The sequence below is a fragment of the Chroicocephalus ridibundus genome, chromosome 2, assembly GCF_963924245.1.
Source record: "Chroicocephalus ridibundus chromosome 2, bChrRid1.1, whole genome shotgun sequence".
NCBI classification, from domain to species: domain Eukaryota; kingdom Metazoa; phylum Chordata; class Aves; order Charadriiformes; family Laridae; genus Chroicocephalus; species Chroicocephalus ridibundus.
In genome coordinates this window covers 130,090,668-130,107,281 of record NC_086285.1, presented here as the reverse complement: position 1 = coordinate 130,107,281, position 16,614 = coordinate 130,090,668, and the positions used below count along the sequence as shown (strand labels likewise).

General features: G+C 39.1%; 1 protein-coding gene across 1 annotated transcript; it reads left to right on the top strand.

Annotated features, from left to right (window-relative positions):
* The first annotated feature begins 68 nt into the window (after positions 1 to 68).
* Positions 69 to 15,594, top strand: GGH (gamma-glutamyl hydrolase). Its single transcript, XM_063326952.1, has 9 exons — positions 69 to 303; positions 827 to 941; positions 2,219 to 2,269; positions 5,410 to 5,494; positions 8,737 to 8,875; positions 9,753 to 9,859; positions 9,962 to 10,052; positions 11,284 to 11,421; positions 13,538 to 15,594. Exons 1-9 carry the CDS (start codon positions 171 to 173, stop codon positions 13,657 to 13,659), a joined length of 981 nt encoding a protein of 326 aa, XP_063183022.1. The 5' UTR covers positions 69 to 170; the 3' UTR covers positions 13,660 to 15,594.
* The last annotated feature ends 1,020 nt before the right edge of the window (positions 15,595 to 16,614 follow it).

The window sequence follows — 16,614 nt, the reverse complement described above, 5'->3', positions numbered from 1 at the left end:
CCGCCGTCTCCTCACACAGGTCGCGGGACGCCGGAACTACGTTTCCCAGCGTGCCCCGGGGCGCCGGGCGGGCCGGGCCGGGCCGGGCGCTGTGGGGCGGTAGGCCGGGCCGGGCCGGGCCGCTCGCTGAGGGGAGCGGTCGTTGCTGACGGGCCGCGGGCGACGTGGCCATGGGGCGCTTCGCGGGGCTTCCTCACCTCCCGGCCGCCGCTATCCTCCTCTTCCTCCTCGTCCGCTGCGCCGCCGCAGCCTCCCTCCTGCTCCGGAGCCGCCCGGCTGAGCGCAACGACAGACCCATCATCGGTAAGGGGGGTGGGGGCGGTGGGGCCGGAGGGTGGCCGTCCCTCAGCTGCCGGCGGCCGCTGCCCGGGGGTTACCGGCCGGCCCTGGGCGGCCTCGCACCCCGTCTTCGGCGTCCTGAGGGAGAGAACCGCTCCCATAACCGACATGAAACCGTGCAGGCTTCTGTGCGGAGTCAAAGGGCTCCTGAAGTGGAGGGGTGGTTAAAGCTTTTGTAAATAGTGTCACGCTATACATGCCTTGTTTAAAAATCCCCAAATAACTATAACTTATTTAAGTGAAGCTGTACTCTAAGTAAATTGAGTCTTGTGGAAAATTGAGTCAACAGAATTGATAATGTGTGTTTATTTGTTACCTTGTGACCGGGCATCATAATTGATGCCCTATTGTCTCAGTGTTTGTAATTCTTTCAGGCAGTAAATGTAACGCTGTAACCCAGCATGTAGGAAATGGGAGTTTAATTTTTCTTTTGGTGCCTAGCGTTTGCTCTTTGTATAGTGCTAACTTTCTTTCTTGGACCCTCCAGGGGTGTTGTCACAGGAATGTCACTTCGAGAAGTTTCGCAGATTTGGAAGTTCTTATATCGCAGCTTCATATGTGAAGTTTTTGGAATCTGCTGGTGCCCGAGTTGTGCCAATAAGGTAGATTTTTATATGCTTACAAGTGGGTAATAAATGTTTGATGTGAGGCATCTTAGAGGCACAGAAAGCAGTTGTGCTGCTTTTCTGAGTGTTTAGACCTCCTTAAAAACTATTTGAAGATTCCACAATTTGCAAGCAGTTTGTTTTAGAAATCAGAATAAAAGCAGACTGGAACATGTAATTTTTAATATTTCTTATTATAACCTTTATTTGAAAAATACTCTTTTTTTTGACCTGTAAAATTACATTCCATAGTTTGCGTCTGTGACTTTTGAAGTTAGCTATATTCAGTCTAATTAATTGTGCCCCCCCAAACACCCATAGATATCTAGATATATATACACATACTGTCTTCTGTCACATTATGTAGTCACAGAATTCAGGTAATGGAGAAAGGCCATCAATAGTTCTTGAAGAAATCAAAGTCCAGTTCTGCTCAAACTGTGGGTCACTAACTCCATGTGTTGTATTTCAGTTGTTGGTTAAAAAGTAGCAGAGTAACGCACGCAACTGACAATGCTTCATAGCCAGCAGTTATTTATAAAACAGTAAATGCACTGAAGTCAGATGTTAAAATTATAATTGTCAGAAGTTTAAAACAGTACTAATGCCACTGCAGAAAATCGCAACAGGATATATCTACACAGTCCAATAAGGGCATCAGATAAGTGCCTGAATTAGAAGCCAGCGTTCTTCACGTAGCTGGTGGAGCTTTCAGAATGGTCACTGACCAGAAGCTTCATAGGTGAATGATGGCCTCTAATTCTGGCAACTAAGTTAGATGCAGCAAAGCTGGATGCTTTGAATATACCCAGTGTATCAGTTCTGTGCGAGTGTAGTCACACTGCTTTGCTGATATTTTGATGGTGCTGAGGTCTTTCTCATCTTTCCACCTCATCTTTCCTGAAGAATGGGTGTGACCTACTGTTTGCAGCTCTGCCCTTCTTGGAGTCAACTGGAAACTGGAGTTGCCGGTCTGCAGGAAATAATAACCACGCCATTCATGTAAATGTTAAATTTAACAAATGTCTGCAAAGGGGTCTTGCAGTACCTAATCCTGAACGGCTCCAGACAGGGTTCTACTTTCAATCTTGTGGATTCTCAGTCTCTACTGAGCTGTGTCAAGTGCAATGTTTGATTTGATTTGGGACTATTTTATTCTGTTTAAAGCATGCTTTCGACATATTTTCTGTGTTTCTGTTCAATAACAATGATATTTTTGTGGTTAAATATGTATATTTCTTATGTGTTCTGTAACTATTTTCTTGTCGTTTCAGATTAAATCTTTCAGATGAAGAATATGACAAAATATTCCACTCTATTAACGGGTAAGTTTTCATCACTGATTTTCTGTTGAAAGAAATGATGGTTCTGGTTTTGAGCTGTGCCATGTTATCAAGAACACTGTCTTTCTACTCTCTTGAGAGGTTGTGCTGAGCACTTCAGACATGTAAATATTTTCTAAGGCAGAGAGCACTATTTCATCCGATGTGTGTCTGCTGCCTTTTCTTTCTCGAGGAGCACGTGTCAGATAATCTGCAACAGTGCCAAGGCTCATCTTGGCATTCTCCTGTGCTTGTCTGCAGGCAGACAGAAGTGGTGTTAATAGTGGTTAACAGTTGAAATGAAATAGCCAGCTTCCTCTTTGTTAAATTTTTCCTCTTCCTCATTTAAGTGATCACCTTAATTTTGGTATTTAATAGCACTTGCTATGAGTTTTATCACTGTTACTACCCTTTCTTCCCTCTTCCAGTCTTCTCCATATCTCCTTTATCGTAAAAGTTTCTGATTTCCCATCTCTTCTACCCTTTTCTCTTGGTGTGCTTTCTCTCTTGCTACTTGAATGGCCCATCTTGCCTGTTGTGATTCTGTGGCTTAAGTCTAACTTTCCAGCTAACTTATGGCAACTGTCCACCCACGTGTTCTTCCTGCATTTTAAATGTGGGATAATGTGATCTAATTTAATGCATTTTAATTGTGGTATAAGCAAAGTCAAAACCTTTTATGTCTGCCTTGTGCTAAAAGTGCACTTCCGAAGAGTTAAATCACCTGATGCTGCACTTCACAGGCTGGATTGTGTGTGAGCCTGTAGCATGTGATTGCACTACTTGTAGTCACAAGATGAGCATCTTAAACCATGAATAGTTTTGTTAGGCTTATGCATATGCTAGAATGCTAATCAACAGGTGTAGAACTTGCAGATTTAGGCCTGTTGCTGTCTGGGGAGAGTATTGTTGTCTTGCGCTCCACAGCACACCCTGCACGCTAAGACATGGGTCTTTACAGTCTTGTGGTATAAGCAAGTATAAAGCAGTGACACTTTCTTCCCTGTGGCTCCTCATGTTGGAGGCAAAATGAATGATTTCATCCCTTTCTCATGGCAGCCAGCCTCTCTTTTGTTGCCAGAAGACCAATGGGGTCTCCCATTCTTTCTACCTCACCGCTTACCTTGATGCAGAAGAGGGTATTAGACAAGTAGATCCAGTTCCCTTATCCTTCTGTCTTTGCAGCGACTGGCAGCTGGGTGTGTGCTATGCAGGTGACCAAGGATGGTCTATATTTCCTCTTGTTGCCCTGTCAGCTAATGGCTGCCACAGCATACCTATGTGTAAATAACAAATAAGATCTCTGGAGGGAAGGACTTTTCATTCTGTGGAAACTTAGAATAAGAAAGAGATATATTGATGTTCCATGTTGTAAGAGCTTGGCTCCAGGTTCTTTGCAGCTGGAAATTATTTATTATTAAACACCACCTTCTTAAAATCATGACATTTACTATAGCAGAGACAAAATTTTATGAATATAAAACAACATCAGCTCTAATGAGTTAGAGATACTGGAATGCAGGTAGCCTGAATTTCAATCTGCTTATGACTATGTCAAGCCATTATCATTGCTACTTAATGGATTACTTCCTTTTTGCATTATCAGAACTGGCGACTGTTTTTCCTATTGGAAAATTAGTATTGACCAGTTTTTGGATTGAACAAAAGGAACAGGGGAAGTGAATTTTCTACCACTTCCATGTAAGGATCGCCTTATTTGTCTAACTAGACCTTGGTAGAAATCTATAATCTGACCTGTTTTGAACCTACTTTTTTAGCTGTATTTATTTTTATATTGGGACTGGAGAGTAATCTGATTTATATTTTTGTGAATACTGCTCTACTTTTCCACCAAATACTTGGTGGCATTCGCGTGATCCTGTGCATCATTCACCTTAAAATAAACCTGGTTATGAGGGTTTAAACTCACAATCACTCTGTAAATGCTTAGGATCATTTGAGGTGTTAGTTGTTTCTAGCTGTTTGTTAGCATCTCACTGATGCAGGTTGTCATTTCCAGAGCACAGAAACACAGAGTAAATTCTTCAGTCATTTTGATAAAAAATCAGCAACTGGTGAGTGTGGCTTGAGTAAATCTAGTTGCGGTTCTGCTGCAGTGGGTTAGGGAGTGCTCACACATTCATTCCTGATGGTTCTGTGGGTACGGTTCCAGTTACAGCCAGAAGAGACTTCCTTCATTTCGTGTTACTGTCTCTGATGGGACGTGATTAATTTCTATGTCATCACATGTACCTGTGAAATCTGGTTAACTGTGTGTTGTGGTGTTTGGGTTTGGGGAGCTGCATGGAGAATTGCTGCTGTTGTTGAATTTTTTTTTTTTTGTGCAAGACTGTGCACTATTTCTTTGAAATTCTTTCTTAGATTGCTTTGTCTTCTTCAGCTATATTAGCTCCTGTGTGACCGAAGGTTACAGATAAACATACTTTTTTTTTTTTTTTTTTTCCTTTTTAATAGGAACTTTTTGTTGTGTGTTGTCTGCAATAAGCAGGTCACTCTGCCAGAACCACAATTCTTTACTGAAATTGAACAGGACGAATTAAGATTGGGGCCAGGATTTTAAAGTGGTAGGGAGAGCCAGCTAAGAGTCAGGACAGGATTTGATGGAGTCATGGCACCCAAGCCTTTTGTATACCATCTGAAATCTGTATGTTCTGTGTATTTTCTGTTTACTCTCCTCATCCTTATGTTGCATTAGGCTTGGTCGCTACTTTGTGATAGTAACCATTCTTCAGTAGAAGAATACTAAGATTTAGGATATGATTCAGTTAAATACTAAGACACCTAAACTTAGGTGTCTGCGTGTGCACTAGCTGTCTAAACTCACATGATTAATGGAATGCTAATCAGTACAGGCATTGGAGCCTACAGGGCTGTTGAACCTACTCACCAGGTGGGTGTCTGCTCTAGAAAACCTATTCAAGTCTCCATTGACTTTTCTGACTAGATCCCTGCTGTCCATAAGGGAAGCTTAAATTCCTGTCTATAGATTTCTGAAATGTAGATGTCTTAATCTAGACCTGGATCCTACCATTAAAACCGCTGTCAGACCTTTCTCTGTGTACGTTGTCCAGGTTTCAGTTTGATCACCGTTGCTAATCAGATTCTTGGATGTTGCCTTGCAGGGTACTTTTTCCAGGAGGTGGTGTGGATCTTAAGACTTCAGAATATTCCAGGGTTGCTAAGATATTTTACCACAAGGCATTAGAGGTAATTACTAAGGAACAGTCTGTTCTTGTTTTTGTCACTGTTCAGAGATCAAAATGACAGGGAGGCTCATATTTTCATAGTTTTCCATTGGCATCCAGTGTGTTAACTGTAAGCCAGATAATAAGTAGCTTATTGCTGGCTTCTGCATAAAAAAATCATTTTGTACCTTAAGATTCAGACTTCTGACACCCTATCCTCTTATATGTTGTGTCATGGTGTTAAACTCCAAAGTTCTTCGGGTGAGAACAGTATCATTTATTCCTTGGACCTGGAGCTTTATGGCTTTGTGGAACTTGCAATAAAGTAACAATAATTCCTTCCAAAAGCCCAGAGTATCCGTTGCCATTAAATGTTGAATAAAGATATACGTAAATGTGATCATTTGTAGAAGTCTCATGACTAAAGTTTAGACTCAGAAAGAATTCTAGAGACATTCTCAAATAAACCAATTTGCAATAATACAGCATTAAGGCCTCCTTTCACATATATGTTACAGCTAGTAAAACACGTTTATTCTCACTTATCTATAAGTAGATTTAAATATATCTTTGGAGGTGAAGGTAAGGGGTCTACATTAGTTATGTTACACCATATTACCTGCTTCTTTGCATTGGTAACGGTAAACGTAGCAGATTTTTAAAGTAAATACTAGCTTAATTTATAACACAGAAAAAAGTGGGAGAACACTTGAAAGGCTATATTAATTATTTTTTAATATTTATATGATAGCTTTATTAAGAAAAGATTGAATTTCTGGGAAAGCTGTTTCTTTCAAAGAACGTCAGGAAGGCTCTGAACCCTTATTGAAGATTTAATTCTCTTAGAGCATAAGGGGTGGGTTTTTTTCAGATAGTAATCAACAAATTTGGCAGTAAAATTTGTGTTGTGGAAGGGAATGGAGATTCACTGAGCTTTATATACAATCATTAAGATTTGTTAAGTATCTTCTGTATTAATTTTGAATAAAAATCTAAATTATCTTTCTTTTTTCCTCTTTACTGACTTTATTTTCAGCTAACATTGATTAAAATTGTCACAGAATCTATACTTTGGAAAACTTTGCCCAATTTTAGAGCCAGTTATGAGTAGTCCTTAAACTGTTACCGTGGTAGAAGTGCTCATTGACAGCGAGGAATTCCTCTTCTACACTTTCTGTTGACTTTCCAACAGCAGGGAAGGAGAGTACAGGCAGTGGCATTCACAGGACCAGTCAGCTGCTGCAATTCAGTAATTCGGTTTCCTACTCCTCAGTCACCATGGCACCAATGTTGTTATTCTTTTGTCTGTCTCTGTCTTTATTCATGGTGATGGTTAGTCTGTCGCCTTAAACCTGAATCTTGCAAAGACTATCTCAGTTCTATGTAAGCCAATTAATCTCATTTGTCTCTTTGAAACTGCTCACTGTGTGAAGTGCAGCCTGTGTCTTGGTATTCGGTATCGGAGCAAGGGTTTCTTGTGGTTTGCAGTGCTGTTACGAAATTCTGTTGACATTTCACAATGATTAACTGAATTGCTTATGTCATAATTTTATGATCAGAGAAACAGGTTTATTAGGTGGTATGTGTATTTCAGGTGAGTGAAAGGCAGAAAATACTTTTTGGTTCATCGTAGGTAACCCTTACTAATAAGCTGGATTTTTTTCTGTGTTGTTTGTGATGATCGTGTGTTTTGATTTTCATCTTTTGAGACCTAATCAGAGCTATAAAATATTGGCAGTTTTACTAATGTAAGGTGAGCTACAGTAGTCAAGAGTGCATTAGCAGGTACAGAATTGACTGAATTTTATGGGGTTTTTTTTTTTAGAGCGCATGAGGGCTCCTTTTCATTTTCAAATGTTCACAATGAGAAATGGCTTGGTCTGGCTCTGCTTTAACATTAACAGAAGATGTGAAATGATAATCACCATCCAAGTCAATAGAATTTTACTAGCTAGACAAAAACCTAAATTGAAATACTGTTTTCCAGCTTTTAAATTAGTTTTTAAAATATGACATCTTGGGTATTGCTTAATATATGCGTAGCCTCCAGGCTAATGTTTATTAAAAAAAAAAAAAGATGGGGAACAAAAAGTTTACAGTTCAGTACTTTCTTACATGAAAGAAAGATGGTGGAGTTGCAAGTTCTGTGTCTCTAGCCATGTGTGATGGGTAGTCAGGAAGACTCTGCAGTACTATTAGCCTTCTTTCTGTAAATCTGCCATGTTTTGCTCTGAGAAGAAGTGGTTACGTTGCCTCTTATTACCATACTACCAGTAATGCAGTAGGGTAACATTTTTATTCTAAGCCTGTAATTTCAGCTTTCTCAAAAATGGCTTTTGAGCAGCAGCTCTTTGGGGGGTGGAGTGGTATGCATAACTTAAAAATGTTTAGAAACAAGTTAAGAAAGACTACTCAGATTTCATAAAACTGGGAGTTCTGAAACATTCCATTCTCTAAGATGTGCTTACTATCAGGAATAAACCATGCAAAATGCAAATTCCTACTGTGTGTATGCACTGTGCTTAGTTAAGAAACAAGAAGCTGGTTGCTCTTTTGGCTTTCCTTTTCTCCTTTTTGCTTTCTTCTCTTGTTTTTGCACTTATCCGCTAATTTTTATTCTTTTGAAAATGATCGTCACTTTTTTATGTTGCTTAAACTCACAATTTATCTTTCTGGAACACAGGTACATACCTGCTAGTTAAATAAGCATATAAGTATGTCACTTAAGGCAGTAGCCATGCTAGTAATAGGATTTATGTTTTCTTAATACAGATGGGTGGGCATAGGTGTATGGACATTGTAAAGGGCCCTTTCTATGTGACCATAACGCGCTTCATGTAAAAGTATGAATTGTGATGAATAGGCTTTCTCTCAAAATGGTGACAGATTGGTTTGTGTCCCCTCTTACGATTGCCTTTTTTATAGAAATGTTGCCGTTTTGTGGTTTCTGTTTAGGCTTCCCTTGATGTTACTTATTTGTAGAACAGAACAATCAAATTAACATCAACATTAGGCTCAGTTTACTGCTTCGATAGATGTGTATATCCCCTAGCCTTCGTATTTTAGGAGAAAAACTAAGGGAGTCTGTGTTTATTTCAATTGTAATTGAACTGTTACAATTCCTCTGGTAGCAGTTTGTACTGCTGTAGTAGTTTTACTTCTCACCTACACAAGAGAAAGCAAAAAAAGTAGGAAGTTCTCTTCAGTCTTCTTTCTGTAAATCTTCAGTACTTTTCACTTATGTTGTTACTTTTTATTTTGAAGGCTAATGATAAAGGAGATTATTTCCCAGTATGGGGAACATGCCTTGGACACGAAGAGCTTACATACCTCACAAGTGGCGAAGTTTTACTTGTTAATACCAAGACAGATGGTTTTGCACTCCCTCTGAACTTTACCTCAGGTGAAAAATCCATTACATCTCATGTCTTGAGTTTTGCTGAGAGGGATTGTGTTTTGTTTGTGATAAATACACAGAGGTGAATGTTTGAGAGGTTTCTGATTATTATCTTGCTAAATTCTTTCTTATTAAGTTGCCATGACTGTTTTTATAAAGTCGGTTCAACTCTGTCACTTTACAGCAGAGATGTGAGCACAAGCCATATGGAACTAACAACAGTAAGCAGAAACCACAGTTGTGGCTCTGAGTCATTTGATAACTTGGACCTACAAAAATAATGTGGGTTTAGGTCTCTCTTTGTTATCAAGTTGAACAAAATTCATGGGTCCAAAACCTATCAAGCTCGAAGAGCAGGTGATTTTAAATTTTTCAAATTGCATCTTTCCTAATGATTAATATTAGCATTGCTGTCCCACTTTTACAGTATTGAAATCGGAGATATCCCTTAAGATACAGCTGTGCCATTCATCAACACTGGTAAAATGTAGCCTCTGTTGATACTTTATCCTTTAATTTGTGAGTAATCCATCTGTGGAACATGCAGCATTCACAATTCTGTCTTTTGTACTCATTGTGAATGAGTACAAGTCACTGAAATGAGGGGCGAAGAATGGTGCTTATTTTAGTGAGAACTTAAGTAGCAAAGTTGGGTCCTCTCTGGGTCAAGACTGGAGGACAGTGGTAATAGCATATTGGAAACCTGTTGTAGTTATTTCACTGATTTTCCTTGCAGCCTATTCTAAAATCACAAAGTTATACTACAGAAAAAGGTTTACTTTAATACAGTATTTTATTAAATTTGTCTCCTGTTCAGTATTAGTCAATATGTTAGCAGCTTGGGTAATGGACAGTATCCTCTCTTCATTTTTCTTTGTAATAGCTGCAAAAGACAGTAGATTATTCAAGAATTTCCCTGATGATGTGTTACGTGCATTTGCTACTGAGCCGTTGACATCAAACTTTCATATGTGGAGCCTCTCCATGGAGGTATTTGATCATTTTATTTCCTGAACACAAATGCATTTGCCCTGTTAAAACTAAAAATAAATGAGCAAATAACATCTTTTTTTCTTCCCTTCCTTGTCACAGAATTTCACAAAGAATGAAAGGCTTCGTAATTTCTATAATGTTCTGACCACTAACACCGATGGTGAACTGGAGTTTATATCTACCATGGAAGGTAGGGAAACGAATTTCCTTTGTAAACTGTGACTGTAACAAACTAGTTCTTTAGAGGTGTTTTGGCATTGATGTAATTTGTACTGGCCCTTGCTGTTAGAATAGCAGGGAGAGCTGCTGGTGCTCTGGCTGTGAGGAACATACTCTGTTTGCAGTATCTTTTGAGTACATATTTGTGAGCCTAATTAATTACTTCACTCACCTACTGTTACGCTTTAGGAATATTTGAGTGCTGTGATGCGAAGAGTACAGCACTCATCTTGTAGCATTTTAATCCTTCCATGGTGCAATGTGCCCGTGTTGCACCTTGCTTTCTGGCTGCTTACGCTCGCATTCTTGCGGTGCTCTGTATCCATTTGCTGTTTACAGAAAGAACAATTCAGAGTGCTGAGGTAACAGCAGCATGCCTCATTACTTTAGCAGCAATACTGGTAATTGCCCTCCTCCAAAAGCCTTTTGCATTACTTATCTTGCATTGTGTATGTTTTGCACCAGGCTTACTCGGCTCAAGAAACAAGTTAGCTCTTTAGGGAGTGGTTTATCTTGATCGGGGCACTACTAAGAGCTCTACAGTAAGGCCCAGCTGTCAGCCCATGGGATTCATCTGTACAGCATACTGGCTGTCCTCCAGAACGGAGGAATAGCAGTTTGATCAGAAAACCTGATTAGGCTAATGACAGACATCTCCTGTGCCTGCAAGCGGTTTATCACAGAGCAATCATCAGCTGCCGTTCTCTGTAAGAGAGTTAAGGACTGGCTTCCCCTTGTGTGCATCAGGGCAGGCACAGAGTAGATGGGAGCTGCCCCTGGATTGACTAGGCTTTCAAGGAGATCCCAAGACTTGGATCTGTCCCATGGAACTGCCAGGAATATCCTGTGTGGCTGTGAATATTTTATGTTGAGTGATGCTGGCAATAGATAGGAAGTTTTGAGACCAATACGTTTGTAACGTTATTTTTTAATATATAAATATTAATTCTGAAATGAATAATCAAAAAAGTGATGTACAAAAATCTTCTTGCATAGAAAGTGACCCTTCTTTTACAATATCCATTTTTTCCTTCAGTTCTACTGCGACTTTAACAGAGTTTCAACTTGCAGTTTAAGATTCTGTGAAACTGTTGATAAGTGAAGTATTTTTGTAGCTTATGCTTTGAGTTTATTTTGCAGTAAGACTAAGCGTATAATGCTTAAGGCATAGACCTTGCTTATGTGCTTTGTATTTGTTGCAGCGTACAAATACCCAATTTATGGTGTCCAGTGGCATCCAGAGAAAAATCCTTTTGAGTGGAAGGATTCACCTGGCATTCCACATTCCCCATCAGCTGTAAAAGCAGCCTATTATATAGCTGACTTCTTCATTAATGAAGGTAAAAAGTTTATTATCTAAAAATGTCATTTTTTAGGGTGAAATGTTAGTGAAAATCTTTGAAGAAGACAGACCTCTCTTTTGGTTGTCAAAGTTCAGTACCTCTTACTGCTTCCTAAGAAGATTACTCTGCAAGCTTTATAGGCTTATAAAAAACCAAGGGATACTAGAAATAGAATGGCTTAGTAAAAGTGACATCGAAAGGCCAGGCATTCCACAAACTCTTTTCAGTAGGCTGGCTCAAAAGTCTTGTTTGTGCTGTGACTTTCTATCATTTTGAATGGTCACTGTAACATTTTAGCCTCCTTTCCACAAAGACAATGAAACAAAAAAAAAATACTCCATTCATAATTCCAGAGGTTTTTTCAGTTCCAAACTGAGTTATAGTCATTAAATGTATTCTCAGTTTTGCTTGCAAAATATGTGCACCAAGACTATAAATACTGCTTGGGCAGTATGTGGATGTATAAAAGCTGTGAAATGTAGTGCCCAACAGTGGTATACTATAGACAGCACAAGAAGTTTTTGAATTTTGCAGAGCTTCTAATTTGTTTGTTTATACCCTAAGAAGCTGGAAGTAACTAATGTATAAAATGTTGATTATTTATGACACTTCCGGTGTATTTGCTATAAATAAGCAGGATATAAATACAAGAGTATTTGAAGGGATCAAGCTCGCTTTATTCCTCTATTTATACTTACTAAACCATTCTGCTGAAATACCATTTTCATATTTTAAATTGAATGTTTATGAAATTGTCTTACCTGATTGATTGGGACTATGAAGAACATAATCAATAACCTAATTGAGTTTGGTCTCTAGATTTCATCTCTAATCAAGAGAGTCATCTAATTGGAGAAAGCAGACAGTGATTTAAAGAAATGCAACTTGTGCTGACCTGGTCAGTGAGAGTGTAGAAATAAAAGTTGTGCTTCATACAAGTTCAGGGCTCTTCCTTGCAGAATGTAGGCCTACTCTCCTTTGTGAAAAGGTAGCAAAATATGTAAAGTTCCTCGTCAGTATGCATAAGCTTCCTGTATTTTAAGAATTTTGATATAGTACTTAGGAGAGTCTAAGACAAAAATAGAGGGTAAAACAGGAGAAAGTATAGTATGAGTCTGTTTTTGTAGTCTAATACTAGAATGCAACATATTTTCTAGTTCTGTTTGCCACATTCTCTAGTATCTGTCTACACACTGTATTGCAGGCAGAAGTAAGCTTGCTCAGGCCATTATCCAAGTAAATGTGGCAAAATAAGTGTCAACTCTGCCTGTAAGTCCTGTTGAGACAGAGTGCATGTGACTTCTTTTATATATGTATACACATATATAAGATAGTAGTAGTGCATAGTAGCACACAGATGTGTCACTAGCTTTTGGATCTGTTGACCTTCAATTCTAGTAGAGCAAACTTGTGTCAACCAGCTGTATGTGAGTACCGCCGGTCTCAAATACCAAATCATGAATTATTCTCCACTACCTCCCCAATTTGTGTACAGCTGCTCCTACTAAGTACTTCATATCATAACGTTGCAATGAGTAATTGATGTTTTTAGCTACTGTAAGGCAGAATGTCTTCCTTAACTTTGCAAATAGACCACAGGGTGAAAACTGTAAACTGCTTTCAGATGGTAAAAAGAGGCTTATCTATGGTCACTTAATAACTAAACCATTCTAGTGAAATAGCATTTTCTTATCCATCCATTGTTAAGTTTAACTTATGTAGAGTTGCCAACGTGGTAAACCAGATGAGGATTCAGATTTTGTTGTCCTCACCAGTACAGTCCATGTTAACACTGCAACTTTCAGTAAGCTGATACTCTGGAGCATTTCTTTCAGTATTGCAAGTACTGGTATCTCTGGTAGGTACTTCCAGTACCTCATGGATAAATATTTTTTACAGTCTTGGCTTCAAATTAATAATAAAATTTCTCCCTCCCCAGTAATAAAATACTACCGTAACCAGCTTTCTGAAGATGTATCTTCACAGTTCTTCACATAGTAGTTACTGTAATTCTGTTTGCTGTTATGCTACACAGAATAACTTACTTTGCCAAGAAAGGTACTGTCAAAGAGGAAAACAGTAAAGTGATCTGTACTTTTACAATGTTTTACAGCCCGGAAGAGCCTGCACCGTTTCCCCAGTCAAGATGAGGAAACAAAAGAATTGATTTATAATTATACTCCGATTTATACAGGAACATTTTCTTCATTTCAGCAAATCTATTTTTTTGATTGAGTGTCGTGTCAAAGGTGCAATGTTACTATTTATAAATGGAATTATTTGCCAGCATTGCATAATCAAGCTGATATAGCGTGACAGCCAGAACAGTTCTCTTCCTTTGCAATGATTTATCCTGTGTTTCTTCTGTGCTGTTGGGCCATTAATATAAAAATTTACATTCAGTAATGTAATAATGGTCTTGGATCACACTTTAAGGTAAGGTACAGAAAAATGCATTTTTCTTCCAGCGAAGAGGTCTTGATTATGCTTATAAACCTGAAAGTAATTAGGTTATTACAAGGAAAAACACTGTATTCATATATTTTAAAATACGAGAGTTTTCTTTGTAAAATGTTGTGGACTGTGATACTAGGGGCTTTGATACATTGCTTAGTAAAATCTTATCCTTTTCACATGATCTAACAAATGAGACTTCTGATCTTGGGTTTGTCGTAAATATGTGTATGTGACCAAGTTCTTGACAGGGACTATTTTGTCATTTGAAAAAATGACCAACATGATAAAGGGGTATGATATCAAAACGGCATTTTTGCCTAAAAAGCACATGCTATATCCCATTTGTGAAGCTGTTTCTCTTGTACATTCAATATTATTTGGAGTGCTTATACCCTGTGACATCTGCGTAAATATGAGGATGTCGTGTAAACTAGACATTGCAAATATCACATAAAATAAGTCAGTTTAGAGGACATAGTTAAGTGCTGATTCCACTTTCTGTTCTTTTCAAATTCAGTTTTATATGTCCTCCAAGAATTTCTGTGAGAGTGAGTGGAGTCAGCAGACAGATATGAGATGCAGACGTCCGTTTCTTTGTATTTAAAGGAATGTAAACCTGATTTTTTCTTTACATAGTCTGACTTTTCCTGTAGCTCCTGGCTAGAATTCTCACTTTGAGTCAAGAGGTAGTTTGCCATTGAAGACGGTAGTTTCTTTCTGTCTTGTCAGATAGTTTAATGCAGCTAGAATTCAAACAGCAGATGAATGTATTTGAGAAACTTATTAATGTTGACATAATGTGGTAATAGCAGTTGCATTCAATACACTGTGATGCCTTTTTTCTTTTTTTTTTTTCTCTTTGCTTTACTGCACGCTTTGTGAAAGTTTTGCTCAGTAGTTTTGTGTGGTGTCCAAAAAGGAACTAAGATGAGACAGTCAAACATAAATCTCCTCTATTGCACAGCTTCCAAACTCTGTTAACATCAATGGGGATTTGGAGTTTATGAAGAATTCAGCTTTGTACCTCAGCTGTTTTATAGTACCTTATATGCTCAAGTACCATATCTGAATAAAGCTGGTACATTTCTCAGGTTTTTTCAAGTAAAGTACTCTCTAACTTGTTCTTTATCGTGAAACAACTACGTAAGAGAATGTGAAATGCATTAGTTAAAAAACTATAAGGAAACATTAACTGTGACTACCAGAAAGACACTACCAGGTAATTACAAGCATAAATATGCAGATTATTTCTACATTTGTCAGAGCGGCCAAATCCAGTAAATGGACCTCTTTTTCAATAAAGGTGACTTTATTATATTAACTTTATTAGCTGACTCCTAAGTAGAACCGAGAGTAAAAAGAGGATTATGCTCTACAGTTGCTATAAATGCCGCAGCTAAGGTAGTTACAAACCAAGTCCAGTCTTCTTTTTCAGGAATAGCCCTAAGAATTTGCCTAAGTAAGGAGGGCAGGATTTACCCTTAAAAACAGGGATCAGTCGTGCAAGTGAAACATCTGCTATAACTGCAAATGGTAGTAATTAGTTCCTATGTGTGTAACTATAAGGAATATTGTGTGTAATATGATGAGGGAGCAGTGTCTGTATTATGAATTTTTTTTGTGTCTTTCCTTTGTATTCTTTATCTTGTAAAGCCTTGTTTGATGGTACCGATGATTTTTCTATGATACACAAAATAAACTTTTATTCAAGCAGATGTGTATTTTTGTTCCTTTTAAATACCATGGATGGAGCCTTAACAGTCATTGTCTTTTTATTTCCATCTGTGACAGTCACAAATCGGGAGGCTACTGTAGCATGTGTCCGCTTGGTATGGTCATGTCAACAAGTCAGGGTCAGGATAAGACCTGGCACAGACATACCTACAGCACCGCTCAGGCAGGGACCCATGCCCAGAGCCTGAGCTTCAATGCGCTTGAATGAGGCTGCTGAACAAAGGGGCAGAAGCTTTCAGCAAGGCTGCCCACAGCTCTTCCTCATGCGGCCCTGTCACAGGAGGCTCATCCCAGGCGTGATGTCCGAGCTCGCTTGTGCCAAACCCCTGCGAAGGTTGGGAAGGGGCTGCAGAGAGCTGTGAGCAAAGCAACTGCCCTGTTCAGTGTTCAGTGCCCTGTACTCAGCACTGGTGAGACCTCACCTTGAATGCTGCGGCCAGTTTTGTGCCCTCACCACGAAAAAGACATTTTGATGCTGGAGCACGTCCAGAGAAGGGCAACGAAGCTGGTGAGAGGTCTGAAGAATAAGTCTTATGAGGAGCAGCTGAGGGAACTGGGGTAGTTCAGCCTGGAGAAAAGGAGGCTGGGGGGAGACCTTATCACTCTCTAGAACTGCCTGAAAGGAGGCTGTAGCGAGGTGGGGGTCAGTCTCTTCTCCCAAATAACAGGTGATAGGACAAGAGGAAGCAGCCTCAAGTTGTGCCAGGGAAGGTTTAGACTGGGTATTAGGAAAAATTTTTACATTGATCAAGCATCGGAACAGGCTGCCCAGGGAAATGGTTGGGTCACCATCCCTGGAGGTATTTAAAAGATGGGCAGACACAGTGCTTAGAGATACGGTTTAGTGATGGTTTTTGTCAGAGTTAGGTTGATGGTTGGACTAGATGATGTGAAAGGTCCCTTCCAACCTCGGCAATTCTATGATTCTGTGGAATGTGAGCTTCTCTCTGTTCCTTTTAACACCTGACATCTTCCATCAAGCTAATCAGAAGCAAACTA